Genomic DNA, 21,254 nt, shown 5'->3' with positions numbered 1-21,254 from the left:
AAGCCATACTTATAAAAATCATTTTTCTTTGCTCCAAGTAATTTCACTAACTTGATTTCAACATATTTCACTAGATATTCAAGCTCAATCTTATATTCTAAAACAAAAATAAGATAATAGTAAAAATTCAACTCATGACCTCTAAGTATTATTGCCACAAACAAGGAATAACTTAAGTAAGTTACAATGATATTATTATGTCTTAATCATCAAATTCAACTAGTTTGCAGGTTTATTTAGATTAATAAAAAAAAATTATCAATATTGTTTCACTTAATACTCAAAACAACATGTTAGTTTCTCATACTCATAACTAACGTACAGATATTTTGGACAGACAATTATTTGTATGAAAGAAAATAAACACATATATTTCACAATCTCAAAATAGAGTAATTTCATCAAAGATGAATCTTGATCATTGAAAGTCAAATGCTACCTGCTACCTCGAGTATACTCAAAAATATTCTAATTAGCAAGGATATCTATACAATATGTTACTCCTGGTTCAGGGCTAAGGCATTGTTTTTAGTTTTATTTTGGGAAATTTAATTATCTAAGTCATTTTTAATCTAGGAAGGTTCTAAACATTTTTTAAAATTTTAAAAAATAGAAAATTACTTAGAATAATTTTTTTACATTTCTGACCCTAATCGTTTATCAATTTTCGGTCCAAATTTACCATTTACACCGCAGGTAATTCGGTTAAACTTAGATGAAATTTTCTGTACTGAAATGTCTTAATATAGATAAAATTTAGGTGAAAATAGTATCTCTTTTATATCTAGAACTAGGGCATAATTAAAATCTTTTAAAGAGAAACGAGATTAAGTTCAGGATTTAAATTTTATAAATAATTGTGTAACATGTCATGTCATAATAAAATAAAATAAAATCAAATTTGTTTCGGAATAGTGATTGTTCATTTTGATGGACGTGTGTGACACCACAACGAGGCCATTTCCCATACATAACTAAGCGCTGAGCCAAAAAAAATTCTAAAAAAAATTCATTCTTAATTTCTCGATAAGTAACTAGGTGATGACTCTTAAAAAGCACAAAAGTATGTCTAACTATTGCTAAGTAATATTGCAGTTCCTCATCACAATTTAAGATGAGACGACTCTTGATAGAGTCATTTTCCCGTTTTGTTTTACGAGATTCAAGAGGAAAATAAACCACAGGACTTAAGAAAATAATTGACTAAATCATTTTTCTAAAAACACTCGGGTCGAGCCTACATTTAAAATTCCTCGTTTCTTACGGCGGGTGCAGTCAAGTAGAAAATAAGGCATGAGACTCAAACCAATTGCGAGCTATGAATTATCTTAAAACGTGTTTAAAATATTTTAAAGATCGAAAAATGAGTCATAGAAAAAAAATAAAACATACAAGACTCAATATAAATGTTGTAAATGGAAACAAATTTGATTCAAATATTCTTATGAACATAAATAATTTAACAAATATGTGTCAATTATTTTTATTATTAATATTATGCTGTATCGACAAATCCAACTTTCAATCCGCCATAGTCAAATACTGTGGAGGTAACGACCCATGAATATGTCCCCCAAAACCCTTCATAGATAAAACAAAGATAATCATGATTAGTGAATTAATACATAATTGTCTTAGGGTGTGTTTGACGAGGTGGAATTGGAATTGAAATTCTAATTTCATGAGAATTGGCATTGAATTACAATTCAATTCCTATGCTTGAAAAAAATATAGAATTGTAATTCAATTCCAATTCCTATGTTTGGAAAAATGATAGAATTGTAATTCAATTCTAATTCTTATGTTTGTAAAATAAAATATCGGTTCAAAATATTAATTTTTTAAATATGTTTTCACGTTTTTGGCACGTTTAATACGATTTTGACATGTTTAACACGTTTTTGACATGTTTAACACATTTTCACACGTTTAACATGTTTTTCACGTTTTTGATATGCTTAACACGTTTTTGACATTTTTAATACGTTTAACATGTTTTCACACTTCTTAACAAGTTTAACACGTTTTTTCACGTATTTGAACTTTTTTAACATGTTTAATACGTTTTTCACACGTTTAACATGTTTTCACATTTTTACACGTTTTACACATTTTTGACACGTTTAACACGTTTTTTTTATGTTTTGACACATTTAACACATTTTTCACACGTTTAACACATTTAACACATTTTCACACGTTTTTCACATTTAACACGTTTTTCACATGTTTAACATGTTTTTCACGTTTTTGGCACGTTAAACATATTTTTGGCATGTCTAACACGTTTTACACATTTTGACACGTTTAACATGTTTTTCATACTTTGACAAGATTAACACGTTTTAACACGTTTTTCACACGTTTTAACACGCTTTCACGTTTCTCACACGTTTTAACACGTTTTCACATTTTTTACACTTAATCTCGTTTTTAACACGTTTCCACGTTTTCGGCACATTTAACACGTTTTTGACAATTTTAATACGTTTAACATGTTTTTCATACATTTTAATAGGTTTAAAACGTGTTAGATATGTCAAAAACGTAGTGTCGTGTTAAACGTATCAAAAATGTGTTAAACGTGCCAAATAAGTGAAAAACTTGTTAAACGTGCCAAAACGTGAAAAAGTGTTAAATGTGTTAAAAACGTGTTAAATGTATTAAAAATGTGTCAAACGTTTCATAAACGTAAAAAACATGTGAAACGTGTCAACAACGTGTTAAACGTGTTTAATGTGTTAAAAACGTTTTAAATGTGTTAAAAACATTTTAAACGTGTTAAAAACATGAAAACGTGTCAAAAATGTGTTAAACGTTCCAAACATTTAAAAAACTTGTTAAACGTGCCAAAACGTGAAAAACATGTTAAACGTGTCAAAAATGAGATAAATGTGTTAAATGTGTCAAAAACGTGAAAACGTGATAAATGTGTCAAAAACGTAAAAAAAACGTGTTAAATAGTCCAAAGCGTGAAAACATGTTAAACGTGTCAAAATGAGGTAAATGTGTCAAAATTGTAAAGAAATGTGTTAAATATGTCAAAACGTAAAAAAAACGTGTTAAATGTGTCAAAATTGTGTAAACGTGATAAACGTGTCAAAAACGTGTAAAAAATGTGAAAAACTTGTTAAACGTGCCGAGATGTAAAAAACGTGTTAAACGTGTCAAAAACATATTAAACGTGTTAAAAACGTGAAAATCATGTTAAACGTGTCAAAAACGCATTGAACGTGTCAAGGACATGTTAAACGTGTCAATGACATGAAAATGTGTTAAATGTGTCAAAACGTGTTAAACATGCCAAAAACGTGTTAAACGTGTCAAAAATGTGTTAAAAACGTGAAAATCATGTTAAACGTGTCAAAAATGTGTTAAACATGTCAAGGACGTGTTAAACGTGTCAAGAACGTGAAAAATGTGTTAAATGTGTCAAAAACGAGTCAAGGACGTAAAAAACGTTTTAATGTGTCAAAATGTGTTAAATGTGTCATAAACGTGTTAAAGGTGCTAAAAATGTGTTCAACGTGTCAAAACGTGTTAAAAACGTGTTAAAATGTGAAAACATGTTAAACATGTCTAAAACGTGTTAAGGACGTGTTAAACGTGTCAAGGACGTGTTAAACGTGTCAAGGACGTGAAAAACGTGTTAAATGTGTCAAAAATGTGTTAGACGTGTCAAGGACGTGTAAAACGTGTTAAATGTGTCAAAACGTGTTAAAAGTGTCAAAAACGTGTTAAACGTGTTAAAAATGTGAAAATCATGTTAAACGTGTTAAACGTGTCAAGGACGTGTTAAACATGTCAAGGACGTGAAAAACGTGTTAAACGTGCCAAGGAAGTGAAAAACGTGTTAAATGTGTCAAAATGTGTTAAACGTGTTAAACGTGCCCAAGACGTGTCAAAATGTGTTAAACCTGTTTAAAATGTGAAAATCATGTTAAACGTGTCAAAAACGTGTTAAACGTGTCAAGAACGTGTTAAACGTGTCAATGACGTGAAAAACGTGTTTAATGTGTCAAAAACATATTAAACGTGTCAAGGACGTGAAAAACGTGTTAAATGTGTCAAAACGTGATAAATGTATCAAAATGTGTTAAACGTGCCAAAAACATGTTAAACGTGTCAAGGACGTGAAAAACGTGTTAAATGTGTCAAAAACGTGTTAAACGTGTCAAGGATGTGAAAAACGTGTTAAATGTGTCAAAACGTGTTAAACGTGTCAAAATTGTGTTAAACGTGTCAAAAACGTGTTAAACGTGTTAAAAACGTAAAAATCATGTTAAACGTGTCAAAAACGTGTTAAACGTGTCAATGACGTAAAAAACGTGTTAAATGTGTCAAAAATGTGTTAAATGTGTCAAAAACGTGTTAAACGTGTGAAAAACGTGTTAAACGTGTTAAAAATATGTTAAACGTGTTTAATGTTTGAAAAACGTGTTAAACATGTCAAAAATGAGAAACGTGTTAATTTGGAATTACAATTCCGACCTAAAAAAATTGAAATTGAGAACTATCAAATTACACTATATTGAATTCCATTGGAATTCTATTTCCAATTCCAATTCTTAATATTAAAGTGTCTAACGAACATAAGAATTGGAATTGGACCCTCCAATTTCAATGCCAATTCCAGGGTTATCAAACACACCCTCAACCTCTTTACCTCTTTGACATATTATGAAAAAAATTATGATGTATATTTTCTAGATTTTAAAAAAAATTATCATTTAGTTAATAAATCAATATCTCAAATTCAACTTTTTAACTTATAAAAATAAGAATTAATCTTAACTCACTAATATAATTCAAATAAAAAGAATATTTGAATAAGAGATTAAAGATCTCATGATCCTCAATTTTTTTAAATTGAGGATAGCCACACTTTGAGACACCTTCTTAAACTCATCAATAAAATTTTCAAATTGTTTTCATTATTGCAAGTATTTAGAAAGAAATAGATTTTGTCAAACCAGATATGTCCGCGAGTAGAAAGATCTCTAGAAATAAAGCCACTTGTGCAATTAGTCTTATCTCCTTCTCCGGTCTTCATTATATACTAATTCAAGACAAATTAAATATTTTATATCAGTTCAATTAAAATACAAAATATGTAACTATTAAAGTAAAATAAGATAGACAATTATTTACCTCCTTAGGTGAGAGGGTAAAATTTTTAGAACCAATTAAAAATGAAACTATAGGCATTGAAAAAATCAGCTAACAATCCACATCTGATTGCATATTTGGTATTGACAACTAATCACATAGCTGATGTAAACATTAGTTTTTTTTTATCATTTATTTGATTCAACTGTTAATATTAATTATTTTCAACTGTTAATATTAATTATTTTAAATGAGAATAATAAATATTTACCTTGTTAGCATAGTTTTAAATAACAGTTTTACTTTGATTCTTCTTATGCTCACTCTCCATCCACAGAACATTTCACAAGTATTGCACTTAACGATAGAGAAAATATCTAATGTTCTATTATTACTTCCATAAACTGGGCATAATCCAATTATGGAACAAATTTTCTGATATGGTGACGCATATTATAAGTTAAGACAGCATTATAATTTGTGTATTTGAAGGAAAATCATATTTCAACAAAAATAACAAACCTTTACTAAGAGAATTTTCAGAATGGTTTGTCCATACACTTCAACAATTGACTTTCATTCATGGTTAACTACTTTGGTGACCCCATTTCATGATTTATCATGATAATCACAGCCTACACTTATGAAAATCATTTAATATTTATTGGCCATTGTATGAATGACAAAAAATAAAACCCCTTTTCATTTTCACATAACGTTGGATCTGACAATAAAGAAGTTCCAGAATCCACCATTGCAGAACAACGAAAAATACCTGAAAATGTACTCTATAATCAATAAATGACATTTTTTTCTCTTTTTCTCTTATTCATTTCACCAACATGACCTCCCCCATTAAACAATATCTCTTAGTTTAAGAAATGACCGATGAAAAAACTTACCCATTGGTTGACCCTTGACGAACCCATATCAAACTACAAGAGCAAGCACAATATATGATTATAAAAGAAATAAACATAAAAATTAAAAATATGTATATAAATTTCCCAACTTGCCAATAACTCTTGTGGGTAAGAGGTACATAAGTATGGTTCCCTTGATAATGCCTTGAATCAATCCTACCAAACACAAGTTCACCTCCTTTCTCATCTTTTGTATTTCTATTAAGCCAAAATGAGAACACTTGATTTTGAATCAGACCCTGGTTCATCATGTTGTACCTGCAAATATGAGCGGATACTCCTTATCTTAAAGAGGAATATCACAACAAATTCTAATTTGACATAAGATAGTACTTACCATACTGGAGCAACACCTCCATGTGAGATCTCCTGAAATCCAAGGCCAAGAACGCCATCAAACTTGGTAAACTGAAACACAAAACCGGACAGTGTTGTTGCTTCAATGAAGTCCTGTAGTTGTAGTAAACTTAAGTAGTATTAGTATTAATGAAATGAAAGGATATAATCTGATTCTTAATTGTTAAACCACCAACTAAAACATTGTCTTTGCTAAACTTGCCAGATATTGAATTTGAACCATAGTGTATCTTAGCAGATGTTCCTATGCAAAACCACATAATTATGTGTTTCAAGTCAATATCACCTTCCTGCTTAGTTGCTTACATGAAGTTATTTTTTTAAAAGTTGCAACAGACACCAACCGTTCTTTTTATAAGTTCTTGAACGACGGGCATAGTATTTGGAATGATAATAACACGCACACTGCAGCAGAAATAGAGGCAAATTCAACATAATTTTCTCCCCTCATAGTATAATCTTGTGTATAAATATGATCAAACTTACTGAGAAATAGCTCTTTGAGGAAGGTAGCCACATATTAGAGCTTCCTGTATCAAAAAGCACAGTGAATTTCTGTGGTGGTGTACCGATTGAAATTTCACCATAGTACTGCATGTTCCTGTAATTTTTTAGCCCTACAATGGCGTCAGCATTTTGAGGATCCAGTATTTTCCTGGTAAGTCGATCAGCGTTCCTGTTGTTTTCATCTAACTTAAACTTTTTGAGTCGAATTCTAACGAATCCATCGTTGGATTCAGAAAACACCAGCTGAAGAAGGACGGATGAAAGTAAAAGAGTGATGACGGCTGCTCTAAACATTGTTCCCATGCTTGATCACCTGCAAAGCGAATTTGAATAATTTGATTCGATCAGAAATGCAGAGAAATATATACTTGGATGTTTGTGATTTTTCGTCTTGACAATAGTGATGGATGACGACATTTCTAGAGATGAAATTGTTCTCCCAAAGTAGCTTTTGCTGATGAAAAGGTGGCGTTAAATGCATGATCGTCTTCATGACGACGGAAAAGAATGTTTAGGGTCATATTCCCTGAATCTCCATCAATTTATTATTGAAATGTTCAAATTACCATCTTTTTCATCAAATTATTATCTTTTTTATATCTAAATAATTAAAATAAAGATTAATTTAAATAATATATATGAAAATAAAATATATAATATACAAGACATTCAAATAAAATTATATTATAGGAAAAAAGTTCACTTAGAGTATATACTTGTAAAACTATCACGTAGACGTATGTACTAATAAAAGGTCATTTAAACATATGTACTATCAAAAATTGGCTCATTTAGCCTATTTTCATAACCATGATTAATTTTTATTTTTAAATTTATATATTTATTAATTAAATATTAATATATTTTCTCTCTCCTTCTTTTTCATTAATTAAACTAGGTAATTTATTTTATTCTTAAATTTTTTATTATTTTAATATTAATTTTTTTTTTATATTTCATCTTTTTTTTTATTAGTTTTTATTTCTCATATTTCTTAAATTGTCATTTTTTTTTAAAAATTAACAATTTATTTATGAATTTTATGTTTTACTGTAATATTTTTTTGAAGGATTTTTTCTTATTTAATTTAATATAATAAAAATGAAAAAGGTTTTTTTTTCTTATTTAGTTTAATATAAATAAAAATAAAAATAATAATTTTTTATTTAATTTTTATTCACGACTTATATTAGTAGTAAATGAATTGTTTTGTCTAATATTTGATTATTACTCTTTTAGTGTTTGATGAATGAGTTTTTATTATTATTCAATTCTTAATTAATTTATTTTTGTGTTGAAGGATTTTTATTTTTGAAAGAATTTTCATTGTCATATTCAATTATTGAGATCAAATAATTTTAAAATAATTAATAATTAATGTGAATATAAAAAAAATATATAAAAAAAGAAATATAGAGTTAAAATAATTAATGATGAATGCGTGTATATATATATATATATATATTAAAATTAAAATAATCAACTATAAATACTCATATAAATAATAAAAAATTATAAATAGAGAGAGAAAATAGAGGGTTCATTTATTAGTAATAAATGAAATAAAAATTAAAAAGAAAGAGAGAGAGAAAATATATTAATATTTAATTAATAAATATATAAATTTAAAAATAAAAGTTAATCATAGTTACTAAAGAGGCTAAATGAGCCAATTTTTGATAGTACGTTTAAATGATATTTTATTAGTACATACGTTTAAGTGAGCTAGTTCTACAAATACATGTCTAAGTGAACTTTTTTCCTATATTATAATATAAGTCAATATATACCCATAATCGAAATATTTTATTTTTAGTCCCCAATCGAACTATTATGCATCACAGTCAATTCATTATATTATAGCGAGATTCAAATCTTTATTATGAATTATGAACACGTAACCATTATATCATTTAATTGTTAATTTATTTTATAATTTTATACATTAATATAAATACATATATATAATTATATAACTAACAATTAAAAATAAATCATTCAATTTATATTAAAATAAAATAAAATTATTCTCAATACTCAATCTTCCTCACTATCACTATTTATTGTTTGAATACAAAAGAGAAACAAATTAATACATTTTTATACAAATATATTATGAATTAATTTTTAAATAAATTGTTATATATAAAAATATTTAATATATAATTATATAGATATAAAATGAATTATTTTTTAAATAAAATTTTGTATATATATATTTAATATATAATTATATAGATATAAAATAATTAATAAAAATAAAATTATTTATCTATATATAAAATTATTTATTTTAAAAATATAAAGTAAAATTAAAAAGATAATACTTTTGACATTCTTAATTAATACACATTCATTCTTTTTTTAAATATATATATATATATATATATTTTATTAGAATAAAGAAAATAATTTAAAAATAAAATTTTACCATTAAGAATTAATATATATATATATATATATAACTCAATATAGTCTAATCGTAAGAGTCGGCTTAAGTGACCAAATTATCACGGATTCGATTACATTGGTAAACGTTTTAATCAAGGAAACTCTCCTTGATTAAAAATTATATTAAATAATTTATAGAAATTTATAATTATATATGAGAAGTGATAGACGAAAGGAAATTGATAAAGGTGATGAGAGAAGGAATGCAATGATTATTGGTTAAAAAAAATGTGAAGAGATAAATTATTTTATTTTGAATCAAATTGCGTACTATAACTTTCTTCTCCTTTCTCATTATACATATATAATTTTGAGAAAAAAAAATGATAGAATATATATATATATATATATATATATATATATATATATATAAATTTAAAATATTATACTTAGTTGTTAAAATATTAAAGTTATATTGTTAGAAATATTTAAGTTCAATAATTTTTAGGTTAAATTTAAAATCTAAAATTAAAATGTTAAATTTATATGGTTAAGTTGCAAGCTTGAGACTTTTGTATCACATTTTTTATTTATTTTTTTAAATTTAATCATTTCAAGTTTATGGACATGCCATCAACTCATCATTTACTCTACGTACATATCTAAATTAATCATAGACTCTCGACTTGATACTTTGAAATTAAGCATTATTATATATATATATTTATTTTATTTTAATAAAATTTATTTTATAATGTACTTTATTTTAATGTTTATAAAATATATTTTATGTTTGACTGAATTGTCAAATTAAGGATTGGGGTCAATAAAAATTTCATAACTATTATTTTAAACCTCACAATAGAGGACTTATTATTGTTAAAGTTATGTATAACTGAGTTTTATTTTAATGATTTTAAATGTCGTTAATTTATTATTTATAAATAAAAAATAAAAAAATTATTTAACTAATTTAACAACCGAATTTCATTAAAATTCGTTAATCAAAATTATCAATAGTTAAATTAGTGATATTATTTTTTTTATTTAGTTATTTATAAATATTTTTATTTTTATTTAATATATTTTATTTTAATATTTGTGTAATATATTTATTTTAATAAATTTATAATAAATTTGACCTACAATTCTCCATCATAGTTTTTGATAACGAGGAACTATTCTTAAAAAGAAATAAAAGAGATTTAATGCATATTTAATCCTAAAGAATATTTTAATTGATAATACACTCAATTTAAATATTGTAAAATGGAATAAATTTGACACAAATATTCTGATAAACATAAATGAAGTTAACAAATATTTGTTTATTAATATTATTATTATTAATATTAAGCTGCATTAAATATGTCCCCAAAACCCTTCATAAATACATTAACCATAAATTCATAATAAAACTTTAATTTGTTTTTTCTTTTTAGCAAAGAAAGATAAAGAAGTTATGTTAAACCAGAAGGGTCCGTAAGGAGGAAAAACATCTATGGAAATAAAGTCACTTTTGCATTTTTCCGCATCACCTTCTCCCTTCTTCATCAATGGTTAGAGTCATTTTAAGGAGTCTGATTTTTATAAAGAAATCATTGACTACCCATTAATATCAACATCAATTGCTAGAATCATTTTAAGGAGTCTAATTTCTATAAAAAAAAATCACTGACTACTCCCATTTATCTCATAATTTATACACAAGAAATTAGAATTGTTTCAATATAAATGACTAAAGTCTTTTTATCACGTTAGATTTTTACAAAAGAAATCATATAATTATTTATCTATAGATATAAAATAATTATATAGATATAAAATAATTAATAAAAGTAAAATTATTTATCTATATATATAATTGTTTTAAAAAATATAAAATAAAATTAGAAAAAAAATAATTTTGACATTCTTAATTAATATACATTCATTTATATATATATATATATATATATATATATATATATATATATATATATATATATATATATATATATATATATATATATATATTAACGTAGAAAAAATAATTTTTAAAAAAACTTTTGGTATAACTTATACTCATACCTATTAACTTAGGGTTGAATTTATATCTAAATAAATCAACTCGATTAATTTTGTTTAACAAAAATATTCAAATTACTCACCATACGCGACCAAAAAATCCTTACTATCAAGAATTAAACGTTATATATATAATTTATGATCAAGGTAGTCCAGTTGTAAGAGTCCACTTAATTAATGACCAAAATATTACAGATTTATAGTTCTCCTTAATTCAAAAAATAAAATAAAAATATAAAATAATCTACAAAATTTTATAATTATATATAAGAAGTAATAGAGGGAGGTAAATTGAGAAAGGTGACGAAGGAGGGTTATTGGTTGAAAAAAATAGTGTGAAGAAAATTTTTATTTTTTCAGTTGCGTGGCATCATCAAATTTCCCATTCCTTCTCTATCCTTTCTCATTAATTATATATATATATATATATATATATATATATATATATATATATATATATATTATATATAAATTTAAAATTATATAATTAAATTTAAAATATTATGTTTAGTTCAATTAATTAAAATATAAAGTATTATTATTAGTCTATTTGATTAAAATGTTAAACTTATATGGTTAAGTTGCGTTTGAGACTTAAGTATCACATTTTTAATTTAATTTTTTAAATTTAATCATTTTAAGTATATAGACGGGTCAACTAATGACCCGACCCGACCCGACCAGTGGCGGACCGAGAAATATTTTCTCGGAGGGGCCAAATACATAGTAACTTAGCATTTTTTGGCTATCAAATAAATGCATTTTTTAATTAAAATTCTACTCGATAATTACATAAAAATACAACAAGCACACAATTACTAAATTATTCTTGTCCATGAGTCGGTACAAAAGAAGACAAAATATTTTCATTACGTTGACTATACCAATCAATCAATTCAAGAAAATTAACTTTATTTGATGAACTACTTGACTCATATGTCCTCGAAAAGGTAATCATTGCCTCAATAGAAAGCGTGTTACATCAAACATTGTCGTTAAACGGGTGCGATAATTTATTTCTATATCACGACCATGTGTACGTAAAACGTTTTTCACGTTATGTCTTTGATCTTAAAATGATTCAAATTGAACTCTAGCTTCATTATGACAACTATTTGAAGTTCTCATATGACGATTGAATCTTTCTAATGCCCTTTTCCAATTTTTGTACCCATCTCCTATAAATGTATCATCTACGTTTGCTCTATTTAAAGACTTGAAAAGATAACACCAAAAACAAAATGATGCATATTTTGATATGCTATATTCTAACCATGTATATTTGATCAGTAACATTAGACTCGTTAGTAGGCTCATTAATTGATTGAGAAGACTCATGCTGATCATGTGATGTAGAAGTACAAATTCGTTTATAGAACATCTCCATTATTCTATATCCTACATAAAATAAATAATTAAAAATAAATACGTGTCACAACCCTAGGCCCCTAAATAAAATCTAACAAATATATTTATTTGTTGAAATAATTTAAAACTAATTTAAAATTAAGAAATATAAAATAATATTTTACCCTTATATTTATATAAATTGTTATTTTACCCTTATATTTATAAGTAATTTGTATTATTAATTATATTAAAATTAATAATATATATATATATAAATAAATTATAATATAAACGTAGTTTTAAAATAAATAATAATATTATATGATTTTCATTATTTTATATATAATTCTTTATATTTTAACTTATATAAATAAATTTTATTTATATATTAACTAAAATTTATGTATTATTATAAATATCGTTTCTTAGAAAATATTTTTTTTTATAAAATAAAATATTAATAATAATTACTTTAATAAAATTATAATTGAAATTAGAATAATATAATTGTGAATTATTTTTTTTATTATTTTTTATAAAAGAAAGTGTTAGTTTATTATAAATATTAGAAAATAGTGTTTGTATAAAATAAAAATTTTATAAAAAGAAGTGTGAAGTTATTATAAAAGAAATGTGAGAGACAGGGTGATCAATCTGACCTCTATTATATATTTCTGCTCCAAAACCAGTAGGACAAAGCCTAACTTGGTAAACATATATATAAAATATCGTAAAAGTTTTATCCTGGTTGGGGGAGGCCCGGCCCCCCCAAGGCCCCCTTGTAGGTCCGCCACTGGACCCAACCCAAGTATCCATTACTCTACATACATATCCAAATTAATCACAAACTCTCGACTCAACAATCCAAACACTTTAAATTAAACATTATATATATATATATATTTATTTTATTTTAATAATATATGTTAAGTTTATTTTGTAATGTGTTTTATTTTAATGTTTGTAAAATATATTTTATTTTTGATTGAATTGTCAAAGACTCTTTATTGGAGTCAATAAAAATTTCAAAACTATTCTTTTAAACCTTACCATCTTGGGCTTACTATTATTAAAGTTATATAGAATGAAGTTTTGTTTCGAACGATTTCAAACGCCGTTAATTTTTTATTATTTTGATATTTATAAATAAAAAGTAAATAAAAAATTATTTAACTAATTTAACTTCGAATTTAATTGAATTAAAAGTTTTGACTAACCATTCTCTAAAATTGGTTAATCAAAATTATCACTTTGTTAAAATTTGATAGTCACATTAGTGATATTATTATTTTATTTAGTTATTTATAAATATTTTAATTTTTATTTAATATATTTTATTTTAATATTGGTGTATTATATTTTATCATAATAAATTTATAATAGATTTGACCTACAATACTCCATCATAGATTTTGATAACAAGAGATTATTCTAATTTAAAATATACTAACGATCTTAAAAAGAAATAAAAGAAATTAATAAAAGAGATTTAATGCATATTTAATCCTAAAGAATATTTTAATTAATAATACACTCAATATAAATACTGTAAAATGAAATAAATTTGACCCAAATATTCCTGTAAATGAAGTTAACAAATATGTGTTTATTATTATTATTAAGCAGCATCTGCAAATCCAACTATGGAAGATCCATAGTCAAACACAGTGTGGTAACGACCCATGAATATGTCCCCCAAAACCCTTCATAAAACACGTTAATCATAAATTCATCCAAAAAAATTACATTTTGGCAAATAAAAGAAAAAGAGTTTGTGTCAAACCAGAAAGGTCCATAAGGAGGAGAAACATCTCTTGAGATAAAACCACTTGTGCATTCTTGCGCATCACCTTCTCCAAACTTTATTATATACTAATTTAGGACAAATTAAATATTTTATTAACAAGAAAACAAAATATGTAACAATTAAAGTAAAATAAGATAGACATTTATTTACCTCTTTAGATGAGAGAATAAAATTTCTATCACCAATTAAAAACGAAACCTTAGGCATTGAGGAAATTTGCGAACAATCCACAAATGATGATATTTGAGATGGTCTTGGCAGTGAAACACAGCTGATGTAGACATTATTTTTATAATTTATTTGATTATAATATTAATTTAAATTATTTTAAGTGAGAATAATAAATATTACCTTATTAACATAGTTTAAAATATCAATTTTTGTTTGATTCCTCGCTAGCTGACTCTCCATCCACACAACTATCATTTCACAAGTACTGCACATACCTATAGCGAAAACGTCTGATTTTCTTCCATTATTATTTTTCTCAATATGCTTAGTTCCATTTACTGGACATAATCTAATTAGGGAACAAATTTTCTTAACCTATTAAAAGTTAAGATAACATTAGAGTTGGTGTATTTTAAGGAAATTCAGATTTCAACAACAAAAATAACCTCTCTTAGGAGCATTTTCAGAATGGTTTGTCCATACTCTTCAATGATTGACTTGCATTCATGACTTACTACTGTTCCGGTGATTCCAATTTCATGGTTTATCATGGTAATCACAGCCTACACTTATTAAAATCATTTATTATTTATCAGCCATTATAACAATAAAATAAAATTATTTTTCAGTTTCACATACTGTTGGACCTAATAACAAAGAACTTCCAGAATCCACAACTGCAGAACAACCAGATCTGCAAACACCTTAAAAATGTACCCTATTATCAATAAATGTCATGTTCTCTTTTTTTTCATGCCACCAACATGACCTCCCATTAAACATTATCTCTTAGTTTAATAAATGACCTCTTCTTTTATGAATGATCGATGAAAGAGCTTACCTATTGATTGACCATTGATTGAAACATTACTCATGTCAAACTACAAGAGCAAACACATTATAATAAAAGAAACAAACATACAAATTAAAAATATTTATATAAATTTCTCAACCTGCCAATAACCCTCGTGGGTCACAGGGACATAAGTATGGTTCCCCTTGTGATGCTTTGGATCAATCCCACCAAACATAAGTTCACCTCCTTCCTCTTCTTTTGCGTTTCTATTAAGCCAAAATGAGAACACTGGATTCCGAATCAGTCCCTGGTTCATCATGTTATACCTGCAAATATGAGAGGTTACTCCTTATCTTCTTAAGAGGAATATCACAACAATTTTTATTTTGACATAAGATAGTGCATACCATACTGGAACAGCATCTTCTTCTGCTAGCTCCGGAAATCCAAGGCCAAGAACGCCGTCAAACTTGGAAAATACAAAACCGGACAGTCTCGTTGCTTCAATAAAGTCCTGTAGTTGTAGTAAACTTAAGTATAGTATTAGTATTAAAGAAATTGATGATTTGGAAAATCTATGAAGGCCTAGTGTTGTATATATAACCTGATTCTTGATTGTTAATCCACCAACTAAAACATTGTCTTGGCTAAATTTACCAGCTATTGAACCTGAACCATAGCGTATTTTAGCAGATGTTCCTGTGCAAAACAACAACATCATGTTTCAAGTCAATATCACCTTCATGCTTTACATGAAGTTATTTCTATAAAAGTTGCCCACCGTTCTTTTTATACGTTGTTGAACGACGAGCATCATATATGTTCTTTTTAGATGTTCTAGAACGACGGGGATAGAAACACCAACGCTGCAGCAGAAACAGAGGCAAATTCAACACAATTTTCTCCCCTAATAAAATTTGTATGAATGATATATGATCAAACTTACAGATAAGTAGCACCTTCTTGAGGAAGGTATCCACAGATTAGAGCTTCCTGTATCAAAAAGCACAGTGAATTTCTGTGGTGGTGTACCGATTGAAATCTCACCATAGTACTGCACGTTAATGAAATTCTTTAACTTTACAATGCCGCCAGCATTTTGAGAATCCAGTAGTTGCGGGTTAAGTCGAGCAGGGATCATGTTGTTTTTATCTAATTTAAACTTTTTCAGTCCAATTCTAACGAATCCATTGTTGGATTCAGAAAACACCAGTTGAAGAAGGATGGATGAAAGAAAAAGGAAAATAACTGCTGCTCTAAACTTTGTTCCCATGCTTGATCACTTGCAAAGCGATTTGAAGAACTTGATTCAGAAATGCAGAGAAATACTTGAAGTGATGGATGGCGACATTTCTAGAGATGAAATTGTTCTCCCAAAGTAGTTTTTGCTGGTGGAAAAGGTGGCGTTCACTACATGATCGTGTTCATGAAGATGGGAAAAGCATGACTAAAGCAAATGAGTTTAGTTAGTGTAATATTCCATGAATCTGACTATTTATACCGAATTTCTAGAGCTGAAATTGTTCCCCCAAAGTAGTTTTTTCTGATGAAAAAAGGTGGCGTTCACTGCATGATCGTGTTATTCACGACGGGAAAGCGAATGAACAATGAGGTTTAAGGTTATATTTCCTAAATCCCTTTTAAAATTATATACCTTATCTTTTTTTTTTATTTTAAATTATTAACTTTATCTATTTTATTAAAAATAAATATTAATTTAAATATCATATAATACTTTATATAAATATTAATATAAAACATATTACAATAAAAATCCTATTTTATTATAAAAATAAAAATCATTATAAATGTTATTAAACAAGAGAAGTTAAATAATATATATATTTTATTTTAATAAATTTGACTCCGAAACCTAGCCCGGAGGGAAACTCTCCATTTGTTAGGATTCCTCCTAAATCAAACCCCTAATAGAAAAAAAAAAATGTCTTTAAACTATTATACATTCGTGTGGCCTACATAATTTTTTTTTAGAGAAATATATATTTTTTTCGTCGCATGTTAAAATTTATTAACATATTTATTTATAGACGTCAAATTTTTTTTATATTTTTAATAACACCGATATATATTTTGATAACAACCAGATATATCGTGAAGTGCAACTAAGATTTTTAGTAAATTTAATCATCTTTTCATCGCATTTTAACGAAAAAATATATTATATACAAAAGAAACGTAATGAAATAACTTCCTTCATTGTGTTTAAGATATACACAACTAAAGATCAAATCTGATCTTCTTAAAATTATGTTCCACTTTGTACCACCTTCATAAAATAAGTAAATTTTCCATTCTCTCTTTTTATTACTTTTGACTTATTATGTAAAATAATTAATTTTTGTGAATATGATACATAGTGGAACATGTTATTTGAACCCACACAACTGTCACATTCATTGATTTAAATTCACTTATAATTATAGTAGGACTAATATATCATACAATTATTATAAAACCTGTTATAGAAAGATTTTACAAGCCAATTTTCTTTTTCATATATTTTATAAAATTTTTATGAAGATATTTCTTTAAATTTGTATAAAAATAATGTCAAAGAAAAACCATATCTTTGATTTCAAACCCTTAAATTTGAAAAATCAAATACAAGACAATTTTTTTTTGTTATTTACTTATATTTGTTAAGTTGTACAACTTTATCTTTTTGTAAAAAACATATTTCTCAAACAATAGATTCATCTATTCTATTTATTTATCATATTATGCACAATAATATTTTGTGTTATTATCAATAAAAATAATTGTCATCACATTCAGGTTGGTTTAAAAATAGTTGTCACCACATTCATGTTGGTACCTTTTAAATCACACATATATGTGAATTAAATTAATGATTTTTAATCAAAAGATTGCTACGCCATTCATTAACAAATTTTCTTTTGTTATACTTATTGTTCAATAAATAAGATAACTATTATGGTGAATATTTAAATGAATAAATCATTCCTACATAATTTTTATACAAGATATTATAATGTTTATTTATATATAATTTTTTATTTATGTAATCTTTACATAAAAAATTATAATATTTAATTAATTAAAATATTTATTTCAACACATATTTTCTACAAAAGAAATCATAATATTTCAAGGATTGGACGAAACCACTTGTGCATTTATTTACCGTTGTACTTTTGCATCCTATAATATCGACACAATCATCACATTATTTCTCAAATCAAATCAGACTTTTCTTATAGTTTTTTTATTATTTTAGAAATATCAAATTAAACTAGATGGAATTGAACAATATATATATATATATATATATATATATATATATATATATATATATAATATTATTATTTTTTTACTTTTAGCCATCAAAACCATCAACTATAATCTCAATTATTTATTTATTCATAAAATATTTAACTTAATTATCTCCACCAACAAATATTTTCATATATATAATCAACCACATAGAAACATAATCGAATAAATAATATATCATATATTATTAAACAAATATATATATATAATTTTATATATTATTAAAAATACCTTTATAAAATATATAATAATTAATTAGAATATTAATTATTACAATTAATTAGAATATTGATCATTTATCTATAATCAATTATAAAACTAACTAATTATTATAAATAATTATTTATGTCATCAATTATCCGTTAATTTCTTAATTAATAAGATAACTTTTAACCTTCTATAAAAAAAAATCTTTGTCAACAATCAAAAGACACACAATTTTGTGACAATGTTCAAAATTATCTATTAAAAACAAGATATATAATAGATCTTTATTCATATAGGTATACAATTCGCTAGATAATCATACTTACTTATTATGAATGAACATGAATCATATTATTAGCCAATATACATTATATATATAAATAATCACTTACCAACATAATCAAATAAAATATAACTACAAATGTATTTCTTGTCTTAATCGAAACATTTACATTTCCACGTTTTGAACAATAATCGACGTGAAACAACTATGCATGCTCAAAATAAATCAACTCAAAATCAGTAACAAATATTGGCAAACTATGTAAAGACCTGGTTTAACCAACTCAAAATCAGCAACAACAAATATTGCACGACACAACACGATGCGACACGAATTCAAATCTACAACAACAACCCAAATACAACAGCACAAATATGGCACGAAACGACACGATGCGACACGACGCAACACAAATACAAATACCAAAACGACAATACAAATACAATAACACGAATATGGCACGACGCGACACAATGCGGCACGTCCTGGCACAAATACAAATTTCCAAACAAAATCAGCTAGAGCGAAAGGAAGTGAAAATGAAAAAAAATACCATTGACGATTGCAGTCTCAAACACCAAATTCAAATCGAAAGATGTAGATTGAATGATTTAGGTTGAACGAAGAGAATCCTTTAATGAAGGCTCTGATACACGATAAAATAAAGAGAGAAATGCTAGGGTTTCTTATTAGCAAATTTAAATAAACTAAATGTAATGAAAGAGTTTATATAGTTAATGATTACACCAAACTGAAATATCCTTAAGTGCTAATAGACTAAAATACCATTGAATGCTAATAAAAATAATAAAACAATATATCTAACCGTTTTTACATGATCGTGTAAGTGACTACGGGAAAGAAAATCAAGAGGTTTAAGGTTATATTTCTTAAATTCCTTATTTTATTTTTTAAATTATTAACTTTATCTATTTAATTAAAATAAATATTAATTTGAATATTATATTTTAAAATAAAAAACATTATACAAATATTAATATAAAATATATTACAATAAAAATTGTATTGTATTATAAAAATAAAAGTCATTATAAACATTAATAAACCAGAGAAGTTAAATAAAATATAAAAGTTTTATTTTAATAAATTTGACTCCGAAACATAGCCATAGTCATAGCCAGGAGAGGAAGCTCTCCATTTGTTTGGATTCACAATCACATTGAGTAAGGAAACATATATATAATTAATAATGATATAAGATTATATATAATAAAAATTATTAAATTTATTATTCTAATTTTTCTAAATATATTAACAAAAATAATTTTATTTTATTTTTTTTCCTCTTATAAATATATATATAGTATTCTAATTAAAAATATTTCTCACTTAATTTATTTTTTAATATATAATAATTATATAATGATTATTTATATCATTTTTTCTTAACCAATTTTAAAAAAAAAATATATATATATATATATTAAATAAGGAGAGACCTACTCTTACTGGATCTAATAAGGAGTATCTATCAAGCTAGTCTTTTATTAATCTTTATATAGTTTAATAGTCTTTTTTGTTTGTTAAGGAGTATCTATCTATCTATCTATTATCTATACGAATATGATCTAGCTAATTGCATGTTGAGAAATATGTAATGAGGAGTATCAATCAATCATTTGTTAATCTTTGTTTCTGTTTGTAGCGAGGTGTGCAAGAAAGACGTGCACATTGCTTTGATTGCGATGCACAACTGTGCAGATTTAGCTAAGCTTTACAAATCACTCGGTATGTTCTCTCGCACTCTCTACTTCTTCCTTGTGTGTTGTAATGCTTGAAAACGGATATTTCATAGTTGTGTTTTGTAACAGAGGTGGCTGATTCAGAAATATGGTTTGTGGGTCTGAAGGAAAACCAGAAGAATCATTTTTGACCCTTGATAGATTTGATTCATGTATATTGTGAGCTTCAAGGAAGAAGAAGAAGAAGACTGCATGGGAGTTCTTGCTT

General features: G+C 25.6%; 2 protein-coding genes across 2 annotated transcripts; both read right to left on the bottom strand.

The window, feature by feature from the left end:
- Positions 1 to 1,521: 1,521 nt before the first annotated feature.
- LOC124933810 (aspartic proteinase A1-like) lies at positions 1,522 to 7,199 on the bottom strand. Its single transcript, XM_047474252.1, has 7 exons — positions 6,876 to 7,199; positions 6,734 to 6,794; positions 6,544 to 6,633; positions 6,370 to 6,487; positions 6,122 to 6,290; positions 6,012 to 6,044; positions 1,522 to 1,581 (listed from the first exon to the last, which is right to left on the bottom strand). Exons 1-7 carry the CDS (start codon positions 7,197 to 7,199, stop codon positions 1,522 to 1,524), a joined length of 855 nt encoding a protein of 284 aa, XP_047330208.1.
- A 7,123-nt stretch (positions 7,200 to 14,322) lies between these two features.
- LOC124936074 (aspartic proteinase A1-like) lies at positions 14,323 to 16,751 on the bottom strand. Its single transcript, XM_047476530.1, has 12 exons — positions 16,394 to 16,751; positions 16,260 to 16,289; positions 16,083 to 16,177; positions 15,886 to 15,992; positions 15,636 to 15,804; positions 15,524 to 15,563; positions 15,322 to 15,386; positions 15,129 to 15,245; positions 14,861 to 15,057; positions 14,662 to 14,782; positions 14,488 to 14,576; positions 14,323 to 14,407 (listed from the first exon to the last, which is right to left on the bottom strand). The coding sequence occupies exons 1-12, from the start codon at positions 16,749 to 16,751 to the stop codon at positions 14,323 to 14,325; spliced, it is 1,473 nt and encodes a 490-aa protein (XP_047332486.1).
- Between the last annotated feature and the right edge of the window lie 4,503 nt (positions 16,752 to 21,254).

The sequence above is a fragment of the Impatiens glandulifera genome, chromosome 4, assembly GCF_907164915.1.
Source record: "Impatiens glandulifera chromosome 4, dImpGla2.1, whole genome shotgun sequence".
In the NCBI taxonomy this organism is placed as follows: Eukaryota; Viridiplantae; Streptophyta; class Magnoliopsida; order Ericales; family Balsaminaceae; genus Impatiens; species Impatiens glandulifera.
Note: the sequence above shows the minus strand (reverse complement) of the source record. Positions and strands in the feature narration are given on the sequence as shown.

Bases quoted from the DNA above. Each gene is read 5' to 3' on its own strand.
- LOC124933810 (XM_047474252.1), bottom strand. From the start codon at position 7,199: ATGGGAACAATGTTTAGAGCAGCCGTCATCACTCTTTTACTTTCATCC. The intron at 6,291-6,369 runs GTAAGTACTATC...TCATATTTGCAG, and splicing joins GGAGGTGTTGCTCCAGTATG to GTACAACATGATGAACCAGG. The intron at 6,045-6,121 runs GTTGGGAAATTT...TTGCTCTTGTAG, and splicing joins CCCACAAGAGTTATTGGCAA to TTTGATATGGGTTCGTCAAG.
- LOC124936074 (XM_047476530.1), bottom strand. From the start codon at position 16,751: ATGGGAACAAAGTTTAGAGCAGCAGTTATTTTCCTTTTTCTTTCATCC. The intron at 16,290-16,393 runs TTTATTAGGGGA...ACATATATGATG, and splicing joins CATATATCATTCATACAAAT to CTCGTCGTTCAACAACGTAT. The intron at 15,564-15,635 runs GTTGAGAAATTT...TTGCTCTTGTAG, and splicing joins CCCACGAGGGTTATTGGCAG to TTTGACATGAGTAATGTTTC.